General features: G+C 41.2%; 1 protein-coding gene across 4 annotated transcripts in view; it reads left to right on the top strand.

Annotated features, from left to right (window-relative positions):
• KIAA0825 (KIAA0825 ortholog) overlaps positions 1-12,424 on the top strand; it is a 379,136-nt gene that overhangs the window by 196,291 nt on the left and 170,421 nt on the right. For 3 of the 4 annotated variants that reach the window (XM_066602996.1, XM_066602995.1, XM_066602998.1), the window contains exons 17-19: positions 2,040-2,199; positions 3,359-3,511; positions 10,562-10,659. In XM_066602996.1, the coding sequence (XP_066459093.1) occupies positions 2,040-2,199; positions 3,359-3,511; positions 10,562-10,659 (411 nt within the window). The remainder of the gene's footprint in view (positions 1-2,039; positions 2,200-3,358; positions 3,512-10,561; positions 10,660-12,424) is intronic. The other variant, XM_066602997.1, reaches the window with a different exon arrangement.

Raw genomic sequence — 12,424 nt, 5'->3', positions numbered from 1 at the left:
CCTCTGCACATGCTACTGTGTATGCCTAGAACACTCTTCCATAGAGGCCAATGAGTCATTTCTAGTAATGTATATGGTCCATATTGCAGGTGTAAAGTACATATCTCTGAATACTGTTAATAGCAACTCAGGAAAGATGTCTGTCCGCAAAGCCTTGTACAGACAATAGAATCAAGGTATCTGCAATTGGAAAATAAGCATAGACATAGAAGCATAGAAAAGTGACAGCAGAATAAGAGCACATGGTCTGTCTAGCCTGCCATTTTATAATTTCCTTTTATGTCTCTCTTAGGATAGATATAAAGAGTAATAAAACTAGATTAAAAAAATGTGTCTTATATACATGATACATTCCCTTTAAACGCCTCCTAAATTAAAGGGGTTATTCAGGGACATTTATTTAAAAAAAAAACCTGTTTATCTTGCAGTAATAACATAAAAGAAGTTATATTCACCTTCCCCACTCCCTCGCTACCCCGCTCTGCTAGTGCCCAATCCCTTTTGCTCTCGACTTTCAGGTGTAGAGTGATAATATCCCAATACCAGGTCATGCAACTGCTGCAGCTAATGACCAGCTGTCACCAAGCCGGTGATTGGCTGCAGTTGTCCCATGGCCATGGTGTTGGTGATGTCATCTCTGACTCCTGCATCTGGAAGTGAAGAGCAGTGGGGATCAAACATCAGTGTAATGGTAGCTGCAGAGGTGGGGAGTACAATTTATTTTATGTTACTACTACAAGCTGAGTAGGTTTTTGCAAAAACAAATGACCTCAGATAACCCCTTTAATTTTTGAGTATCTCGAAAGCACTGAAGTACTGTGATGTCATGTTTCTCTGGCCTGAGCATGATTTCGGCACATGGAAGGAGAGTTTCATGTATTGAAGAAAAAATGGAAGTGACAGCTGTTCTGAGCACATATGTGACAGCAGTAATTGGTCACTTTCCACCTTCTGGGCACTTGTAGAGAATCATGCCACACTAGGTATAGTCGTACTACATGATATGAAGCACCTTGTGATTCACATGGTACACTATGAACCTTGTGTGTAGATTGAGCTCTATTTAAAAGGGGCCCTAAACTTTTTTATAGTTGCCTAGTTTTGAAAGTCCCACTACAATATAAACTTCTTAAGGGTTGTGCACTATTTTATTGCTCTCTGAATGCAGCCAGCTATATGCTCGATAGATTTATTCATTTTGGATGGCATGATTGTGTCCAAGGACAACTATCGTGATTCCCCCGAAAATAAGAACCTGTCATATTAATTTTTGCCCCAAAAGAGGCACTAGGTCTCATTTTCATTTCTTATTATTCTTACCTAGCAGGCTCGGTCCACATCCCTCTTGCTGCTCTCCGCTGAGCTGTGGCATTGATTGGCCAATTCATAAATCCCGCCTGCACCACGCGATGGCTGTGATTGGTTCTCCAGCGCTGCTCAGCCAATCAGTGCAGCGCTGGATGTACCAATTGCCATTGCACTACAGTAGTTCATCGAGCGCTGCTCAGCCAATCAATGCTGATCAGAGCCATCGCTTCCTGGAGGCTGGATTTATGAATCCCGTAACCAGGAAGCAATCTTCTGTTGGACACCGAGGACTGCAGGAAGCCTGCCAGAGCTCCAGAGAGCAGCAGGAGGGAGGTTGACCGAGCCTGCTAGGTAATGTATTGCTTTTTTTTAATGTTATGCAGCCAGGGCTTATTTTTGAGGTAGGGCTTATATTTCAAGTATCTTCGAAAACTCAGGGTAGGGCTTATTTTGGGGTAGGTCTTATTTTTAGGCAAACTGTATAGTCTATACCAAATGTACTCATGCTTGTAGATTTAAGTGTGCATATACAAACTATATAATAAAGAATACTTTTTACTGAATTACATTGGATAAGATACACATATGAAGTAGGATTTCCATGAGTTGGCTGCGTCAGGTACAACATTCTAGATGTTGGCTGTCAGCGGTGTGCTACAATATGACAATGACATACTTTTATTCTACGTGCAGTTGTATCAGGCAGTGCTATACATTTTCTCTTTTTCCAGTGACTTTGCGATGCAAGAAGACAGTTCAGTATTAAAAGACCAAGGCAGCCGGCTCGATCTGACTGAGCAGAAAATAAACATGATGGTACTGGATATCTGCCACAAACCAGGTGGCAGCGAGTACCTGAGGCAAATTCATCACATCATCCAGCTCAATGAGGTAAGGAAACTGCCTTTTTGCCGAGCAATTAGGTGCGTATTGGGTTGAGGCAGACTGTGCTGGCAGCTAAGCATTCGTCAAAGACTTGGTAATACTTTTTAAAGTCAATGGCAGATTAGGTATTACATGGGAATCAAATCTCTTTACTACTTCAGATTTTTCTTCACAGCTTCCTCTGCAACATTTACAATATTATTATTATTATTGTGAAGAACATACACTAGATACATTTTCTACATTGCAAAATTGATATTGATCCTCACCTGCGATATGCAGTAGTCAAAACTGCACTTAAAAGTAAACTAGTACAGAGATTTTAGTCATTTTAAAGGGGTTTTCCCAGTTATTACTTTTATATATCGTGCTTCCTCGATAATAAGCCCTCCCCTGAAAATAAGCCCTAGCTACACTACATGTAAAAAAACCATCTAGCAGCCGGCGTTTATGTCCCTGTAGCTGGGCTGCGGTGCGGCTTCCGTGTCCTTCTGCACGCCGACAGAGCAGTTCTTGCTGGTAGGGGAGCTTGAATACCCCACCTCCAGCAGGCTAATGCTCTGATTGGTTAATCGAGCGCCGTGTCAGGCAATGAACGGCCATTCAATGAATGGCTTAGATTGGTTAATCCAGTGCCCGGTCTCATTGGCTACTGTGGCACTCAATGAACCAATCAGAGCATTAGCTTGGTGGAGGGGGGGTAATCAAGCCCTGCTACCAGGAAGAACACACACAATCTGAGATTAGTTGGGGGAGATCAGATGCAATATCAGGAAATATTATTTTACTGAAAGAGTAGTAGATGCTTGGAACAAACTTTCTGCAGATATGGTTGGAAAATCAACTATAAGGGCTTGTAAGCTGCCTGGAATGAGCGTAAAAGAGAAATAAAAAGGAAATACAGTAATATAAGAGCGGACTAAATGGACCATGAGGTCTTTTTCTGCCATCTATTTTCAGTGTTTCTTCTAAATACAGAGGAGTCTAAATGCATAACATGAAGAAAGGTAAAAACAGTCAGCCACAATAAACATGAGCTTACCAAGTGATGGGATGGCAAAAAAGAAGGGAGTCTGCAGGGCTTACTGTCTACACAGAACCATATACTCTTGTAGGTCATATCTGTGCCTTTGTCTCATGTACACAAATGTACTTTTCTTTGTAGGAATACTTTTATGATGCCTTGTCTTCGGAACAGTCTGAAAAGAGAGTAACAGCCTCAAAAGCATTTAAACTGACCATTACCAAGGAAGACCAGCTTTCAACCTTCAACCCTTTGCAAAAGTTTTTGCTGCCCTCTGTAAATGTGTTGAGTGAGGTAAGAAGATAACTGTTATGTGTCATATGAAGATAAATTTGCATATCCAACATTCAATAAAGTCAGATATGCAAACAAATCCAGTGGCGGAATCGGACCTGGTGCCCGGCCGGTGACCCCTGCTCTGTCCCACCCACTCCCATTGTTCTTCATCTGTAATGAGGATGTCCTGGCCGGCGCACATGCGCAGTGCAGATGGCACCGCGTAGTCGCTAGGCGACGGCACGGATTCCTTGACCCGTCCGTAGTGACAGCTTCCATTGACTTCAATGGAAGACGTCCGCACTGAATCCACGCCGAAGTAGAACATGTTGTGATTTTACCTTTGCGAGCGGAAAATCGCAATTAATTTCCACTCATGGACAGGGAAGAGTGATTTTCTATAGCATGTCTATGGGCAGTATTTGCTGCGGAATATGGAGTCAGACGCCCGCTCTGGATTCCGCAATGCAAATACACCCATGTGCATTGGGCCTTTGTTGTTGTTATCATTTGGTAATTAAACAATGAAAATGACAAAGATTGTAATTATACCTATAAGAAGGGTGATTACACTCATAAATGCCACTTACCACATTTAATTTATAGTACATGACCAAAAGAATGTAGACACGCAGATATCATGTGTGCTTGTTAAACAGCTCATTGCAAAACCATTGGCTTTAAGGCCCCTTGTCCACGGGAAAGATTTCACCGGTGGATCACGCCGTCTGAAGCTTCCATAGCGTTGCTATGGAAAGCGCCGGCCCCCTGTTCACGAACAAAATCATTGTGATTCTCCGCTCACTGCCGGCAGTTCGCAGCATTCTGTGAATTGCCCCGATTCTCCACAGTCAGCCTATCTGTCAGATAGGCTGACCTGCGGAGAACCGTCTGCCGGCTCCTGTGGCGGAGATTCGCCGCGGGATACCGCAGCGCCAGTGGACAGGGGGATTTACATGCGATTGGCCCTCTCTTGTGTTGTATAACTAAAGGCTCATTTACACGCAAAAACAATCTTTCAAATGATTGAAAGATTGTCAGTTTTAGCGATCGTTTTGCATAAAGTATTAATGGGCACTAATGTCCATTAGCACATTATCAGCTTCACTTGCCTGCAAATGAGCCTGCAGCAGCTGTCTGCAAATCCCAACATGTGGTCTGGACTTTGCCCTCAGCTGCATTGTCTTCGCATGGGCTGCCAGCAGCTGTCAGCTGAATACAATATAATCAGCTGCTCCTATGGAGAACACAGCATGCGGCCCCTGCTATCTCTCCTCAGCTGAACCTTTATGCTCACCTAAAAATCATTGTGCAGCCGAAGAGTGAAAGATGGAAGCATTTACACGCAATGACTATCGTTCAAAAGCCATCTTTTGAATGAATTTTGAACGATAATAATAACTTTAAGGAAGGATCTCTGTTTGCCACCAGTCTGGCTCCTCAGTTTGGAGACCCAATCTATTAAGCCCCCTACAAATAGTTCTTGTTACAATAACACCACCGGTTGTAAACTCATTCGTTGGAAATATGTTATGATAGTGATTGTGTTTGAGCTTTGACCAGTGTTGGCTGAACACTGTTTTCATTGTTTTTAGATTTGTGTGTCTAACTGTCTATATATTCATACAGTGGATATAAAAAGTCTACACACCCCTGTTAAAATGTTATGTTACAAAATCTGACAAAGATGAATCCTTTCAGATTTATGTCCACCTCCGATGTGACCCGTTATCTGTACAATTCAACTGGAAAACAAAATGAAGTCATTCAGGGTGGAAAAATAAAAATAAGAAAACTAAAATAATGTGGTTGTATAAGTGTGAACACCCTCTTACACTTGGGGAAAGTAGCCAATCACATTTAGACTGATGGTAAATAATAGTCAGTACTCCGCTGCCATTATCTAAAGTGATTCTGATTCACCCCGTATAACGTTCAGCTCTTCTACTAGGATTTTCCTAACATTTTCCTAGTTGCATGTTCAGTAAAAGCCATGGCCTGTAAAGAGCTTACCGCACAGCAACGGGATCTGATTGTTGGAAGGTATCAGTTAGGAGAACGGGACCAATTTCTAAGGCATTACATATACCATGGAACACAGTGAAGATGGTCAGCAAGAAGTGGGTTAAATTTGGCACAACAGTGACATTACCAAGAACTGGACGTTCCTTAAAAATATATTTTATCCGGCAGGCTATTATGAGGACTATAGCAACATTAACCCCTTCCCGCTGTAGGACGCACAATTTCGTCCTGCGGGGTCAGGGTATATATGAAGAGAGATCGACGAGTGTTTATTACAGCCGACACCCACCGGCAGTAGCTACAATGCAACTCATCCCGCAAAAAACAAGCCCTCATACAGCTACGTCAATGGATAAATAATGGAGTTACGATTTTTTAAAAGAGGGGAAGAAAAAACAAAAATGGAAGAAAAAAAAGGGCCACATCATTAACTCCTTAAGGACATAGCCCATTTTGGCCATAAGAAAGCAACGATGTTTGACGGATTTTCATCTCCATTTTTCAAAAGCCATAACTTTTTTATTTTTCCGTTGACACAGCCATATAATGGCTTGGTTTTTTTGTGGCGAACTGTAGTTTTTATTGGTGCCATTTTTGGGTACATAAGACTATATAATAAAACTTTTATTAATTTTTTTATAAAAGCATGGGAAGAAAACACATCAATTCTGCTATAGATTTTTTTTTACAGCATAAGGGCTTATTTACATGAGTATATATCGGCCAGCGTTTTCACGGCCGGCCGATATACGCTTCCATCTGAGCAGTCCCCTCTTCCCCCACCGGCTCTCTGCCTCTCTTGCTCTCTCTAACATTTCAGGGTCTGCAATAGAAGAGGGCGTGATGGGGTGGAGCTAAGCTCTGCTCTGTCCCAACCACTCCCATTGTTGACTAGGGGCGGGGAGGGGAAGGGAGCTCAGCTCTGCCCACATCCCACCCACTCCCATTGCAACCCACGTGAAGGGTAGGAGAAAGGCAGAGAGCCAGTGAGTGGGAGGGAAGGGGAGAACTGCTTAGATGGAAGTGTATGTAGTGGCTAGAACTGGGACTTAAATAATGGTGGAGGAAATTATGAACAGTTCCAAATATCAGTCTATTTGGGCACAAAACCTTCAGGCCTCAGCTAAAAAAAAAGAAAGGGGAATTTCACTTTTCAGCATGACAACGAGCCAAAGCAGACCTCCAAATCAACAAAAGAATGGCTTTGCCAGAAGAGGATCAAAGTTTTGGAATGACTCAGATCTTCAATGAATCCCACTCAAGATCTGTAGGTTGACCTGAAGAGGGCGCTGTACATGAGATGTCTTTGCAATCTGACAAATTTAGAGCGCTTTTGCTAGGAAATGTGGACAAAGATTGCCAAGTTGAGATGTACCATGCTGATGGATGCCTACCAAATAAGATGGAATGCCACCATAAAGCAAAAAGGTACATCAGCCAGGTCTTATTGTCAATGAAGATTGGTTCATTGGGTACTTAACTCCATAATAGGTGTAGCTTAAATTCCGTAAAACATCAATGAAAACCATCCAAAGTCTGAAGTCGTGATATAAAATTTACCATTAAGGGCAAGGAGTGCAGAGTTAGGCCTCAGTCAGACGAGCGTGTTTTCTTCCGTGTCTTTATGTGCTAAAAAAAATTTGCTGCTCACGTATGCAGAAAACGTGTGAATGGGCAAAGTTTCATATGTGCAGTGCATGAAACTTTGCCCATTCACTGGAGCAGCTGCGCTTGGGGCTCCAAGCACCAAGGAAAAAAGAGAAGAAGCCCTGCAGGACTTCCAGATTTCCCCAGACAAGGGACAGTGAGCTGTGCTATGGGGGGTTTCCCCATAGCACGGAGAGATGGAGCCGGGCTATTGGGAAACCTCCTATAGCTCCGCTCACTGTCCCTGCTCTGGAGAACCCCCCTCCCATAGCAGCGCTGTCTCTCTCTGCTTTGAGGAATACCTGGTATTTATATTTAGCTTATCATCTTTATTGGTGTTTGCATTTTGGCTGCTGTATGCTGTGTTTTTTGGCTCTGTGTTCTGTTGTACTGTCCCTGCCTGTGGCATGTCTGTTTGTCCTGTTCTGGTGCGTGGTTCCTAGGAGCAGCTAGGGCCCAGATCCGAAGACTGCTGGGCCGCCCTCTATTGGGGCGATGTCCCCGCTTAGGTAGGGCCATGTCATCCCTCCTGGTAGCACAGGGTCAGTTTGCTAGAAACCCATGTGCGTCTCTCTCTCCATCTCTTCCGACTCTCTTGGTCGCGATCGTGTGGGCCCCGTGCTTAATTTTCCCACGCGATCGTAACACAGGGAACCTATTCCCAATGCAGGAGTTTCCATTAACTCCTGCTCCCATAGGAGTCAGTGGAAACTCCTGCCCGGCGCTGCTAATTCCTTGCATATGAACTCTTCTATAAGAACCCATTGGTTCTTTTAGGAGAGTTTATTTAGTGCACACATATAACACGCTCATCTGACCGAGGCCTTAGTCATTGTAGCTGGCCATAGTGCCTGAGAGGGTCAAAGGCAGCTGTTCCACATAAGAGGGTACCCATATTATAAATAGTAAATGGGGAGCTCTGTTATAGATTTTGCTTTGGTTCAGGAGCTTTATGTTATGCCTCTGATACCATTCCCTAAAAAACCTTAGGTACATAATATTGACTGGAATATAAAAAATTAGTCCTGTATTCGTGACCTTTTAAATGCTGAACTAAAGCTTCCTTCACTCCTACTTTTTGCTGATATTTATCTACACTAAAAAAACTGATAGAAAATAGGCATTTTTTAACCGATAGATGCATTTTTTACAGCTAATCTTGTCTTTTTATGTTTGACATATTTAACAAGTGTTATCTTTTTTCTAGTATTTTCCATGACCTAAACACCAAAAAACACTTCTGAACAAAAAAAACTAACAAAATTCACTGTTTGTAGTACATTTAATATCCCCCTACTGACTTCCAGCTGACTTTTGGTTCTGGCATTTTTTTGCAAAAAAGTAAGCAAACCCGCCCAGAAAAACACCACAAGAAATATCATCCCCCCCCCCAAAAAAAAACAGCAAATGCCAGTTCTTCTTTTCTTTTTAAAACTCCCTGTGTTCTAACCAACCGCTTCTGTTTATGTGAAGTTTTCAGTAATTGTTTCCACCTTGAAGAGGTTTTAAGTGGGCGTTCTTAAAAAAAAAAAGTACTGTTACCTACAAATGGCATAATTTAGCAAAAACAAAAAGCTGATACTCTTCTAATCCCCTGCCAATCCGCTGCTCCTAGTCAGTGATTCCCTGCCAGTCTTGGTCTATATTTGTTGGTGCTGTCATGTGCCTTAGCGACACATGACCACACCAGCCAGTCACTGTCTGCAGCAGTCATTTGACATACAAGATAACCACTGTGACTGCTGATTGCCTGTATCCAATGGTAATCTTGGTTCAGGACAATACGGCCTGATAGGTATCCAATTAACATCTATGCATTTTAAAATCATATATAAGAGTGGCATTATGGACACTTTTTGAAATGACACATTTTTCGCCATGTTCGTTCAATTGTCGTTTAGCGCTGGTTTTTAGCCGGCATAAAAACCGTTGTTTGATCGTTCAAACTTTGTTCCATTTGAATGGAATTTTGAGCGGCTGATTTTGTTTGCCTAGCATACATAATGAGTGCGCTGTTTACTCAGGGGGAGACAATGGAATCCTGCTGGCCACATAACCATAGCAAAAAAAACACACGCCCAGCTGAGCAAACAACTCATGGAGGAAATGCAGATGATTAAAAGCCTTTATCTGTACGTGTAATTTTATTCAAAAATGTTGGCCGTTCGTTCAGTTGTGCAGTTGTTTAAGCGATAATCGTTGCGTGTAAAAGGGCTTTAGCACACAACCTTAGCATGTAAAATTCACTAAGCTACAGAATATGCATTCTATCTTATATATGTGTGTTGGTCTCTTTTAAATGATCACATTGTTTGTATTTCTTTGTTTGTTTTCACTGAATATTTTTTGTTTGCTTACTGTTAATATTTTGCCCTAGAAAGCACCTAAATAGTCACTGTTGTTAAACAAAACTTCTGGCAGGTCATAGTGAAATGTTAGAAGTTTTGACTGATTGATTTAGGGTGCTGAGACTCCTGGCCGGCTGCTCCCAGGTGAGATGGAATAAACTGATCAGAGCCGAAGGGGCACACCACTCAGCCATGACCTTTTACTCTAGCAATCAGTAGTGCCCTCTTCATCCAGACCTCCAACGATTAACTCTTCTGACTTGTCCCTGACATCTCATAAATTTTGTGAACTGGCAGTTTTACTTTTATTAACATTTTTCTTCCCCTTTTTAATTTTGCTTTATTACTGTTACAGTTTTACAGTTTCACAGAATTTATATTTATTTGTGACCTTTCCATACCTTTTATAATCATAATTGTTTTCTCCAGCAGTATATATGACACTTTCCTTTAAATCTTCCATGCATTTTCTGCAGACATCAAGTCTTCAGTCATAACCAGTGTATAAATAGTTTATTTATTGTGCAATCGGTCATACGTAACAAGAGTTTGTAATTCACATGCTCCCAAATATGTATGTGTACCATCTGTTTATTTAAATCCGTGGTACCAATTTTAGATTAGAACCATAAAATGGCTTCTAATTAAGATACATCATGCAGTATAAATCCTAGCTCCCCCTCTGTTTATTTCCTGGTAAACTTCTTGCTGACAGTAGGAAATTGTAAATTGTTACTGAGCATTCAAAGCATCCATTTATTTCTCCTTTCAAACAAAGACTTCAGCTCTCAGACAAAGTAGTTGGGCAAATTGCCACTAACAGTTGGAATGTGGTACAAAAATTGATTTATCTTTTAATAAATAATGACTACATCACTTAGTGGATTTGTAAATTAATTGTTGTCTTATTGGAATAAAGACTAGGCTGTCTGAACTTGATTTATTCTAACAGACCAAGTCCGCCTTTCCCCCATAGTTTATAATAGATAAATTACTAGTGGCGTTAGTTAAGATTAATAACTAATAAAGCCGCCTTCATTTATATCAGCAGTCTACCGCAATGGAAGAGAGCTGGGACTGGTCAAAGGTGCAACCACACAGTTTGGGGGTGAATCCTGTGACCTTGGGAGAACTTCTTCTACACAGGTACTCTCTTATACATGTCTATGTTTGAAGTTAAGTTTTTAGAGGGTGTGAAAGATTGTAATTTCTGCAAACCTAAATTTGTACATACTGTATGTTCTTCATCTTATCAAAAGTACAAATCTTCTGAAAAATATCTTGTATGGAGAGGCTGCTATTAATAGCGACTTGTATTCTTCTGATGACTCCGACAAGGCAAGGGTGGGGAGTTTGATATATCTTGGAAGTCTTATAACCTTTCTCCCAGCTTATAAATAGACAGTGTAAGGCATTTCCTTATTATAACTTTTAATGTGGTTCTAGACTGAAGTTTTTCTTTTAAAGGGTTTGTCTCATGGAGCCATTAGGGCAAATTTGTGTCGTAGAGGAGGGTCTGCTGCTCAGGAACTTCCTCAGTTAGCAATTGCATAGAACCAGTGACTTGGAGCTGCCCCCATACAGGCAGATCCAGTCGGTCAATAAATTGCATGCTTGGCCATTCATGGCCCTTTGCAGCTTCCTTCAGTACTATCAGCTGATCACGTTGAGTTTCTCAAAACCACTTCAATTTAAGAAGGAGTTGCTGTGATGAGACAACCTCTTTTTAAGGGTATACAGATACATATATGAGGGCGAATGAAAAAGTAATGCTTCCACCGTTACTACAAGTTTAGTAATGAACATATCAAAGCAAAAGTGACATATATTATAGCCTGAATTCTCTTAGACTTGAAATTATTGTTCAAGATAGTCACCATTACATGCAATACATTAACTCCATTTTGAACCCAAGTAATGAGATCCAGTTTGAAAAAATTGAGAAGCTTGCTTCTGTGTCGATCTGGCGAACTTGAATTTTTTGGGACTTGAAGAACCCCTATGGCACAATTCCTTGGATTGAACCTTACTCTCGGGGTTGTACAGGTATGCCCACATCTCGTCCCCAGTAACCACATTTTTTAAGAAGTTCTGTTTTTCAGTTTCAGAGGCAACCAGGATCTTTTGATAGACCTACATTTGCCTATTCCGATTGTCAACTGCTTGGGAACCCACTTAGCACAAACTTTGGGCTAGGACAGCGTCCTCATAAACATTCTTCAGCCAAATATGGATTTCCTTCGCCAGAAATTCAATGACAGCTCTTTGTTTCAGCCTCAAATCCATGGTTCTAATCACTCGGTCTGAAAAAGAAAAGTATGCATTAGTAGAGTAAGGACACCTATATAACATAGTTCATAGCCGCTCACAGTCACCCGAATAGATTAAAAGTTGCAGACATGGAGGCATTACTTTTCCATTCACCTTAATATATTGGAATAAAAACATTTAATTTGCCATAATTCATTAAGATCTCACTATGTTATCCGTCTTTTTCCATCTCTCATTTAAACATTTAAGAATATCTTAATGAATCATCACGTTACACAAAATAAAAGTTTAATGATAAATTCGGCTCAGCAACATCTTTAAGTAAAGAGGTCACCTATATTATTTCATTGCTTTTGCTGAAATACATGGAGGACAGCCAGCTGGAGGTAACCTATTATATTACCTTGGGGCTGTTGTCTTCTGCAGTTCTTTTGCTGGCTGCAGCAGGTTTTCCTTCAGGGTGTCACTGTAATGCGCTGCACTCACTTTATGCTTTACACTTTCACAAGTCTCCCTAAGCCAGTTTCATAGAACATGATGCTGCTTGACCCATACTCTAAGGTGGGAAAAGTGTGCATTTGATGGTGTCTAGTTTTCAACTTGCATTAAACAGCAGGTTTCTGTGTGACAAAATCGTTTA

The sequence above is a fragment of the Eleutherodactylus coqui genome, chromosome 5, assembly GCF_035609145.1.
Source record: "Eleutherodactylus coqui strain aEleCoq1 chromosome 5, aEleCoq1.hap1, whole genome shotgun sequence".
Lineage (NCBI taxonomy): Eukaryota > Metazoa > Chordata > Amphibia > Anura > Eleutherodactylidae > Eleutherodactylus > Eleutherodactylus coqui.
The sequence above is the reverse complement of the archived record's forward strand: the minus strand, read 5'-3'. Positions and strand labels throughout refer to the sequence as shown.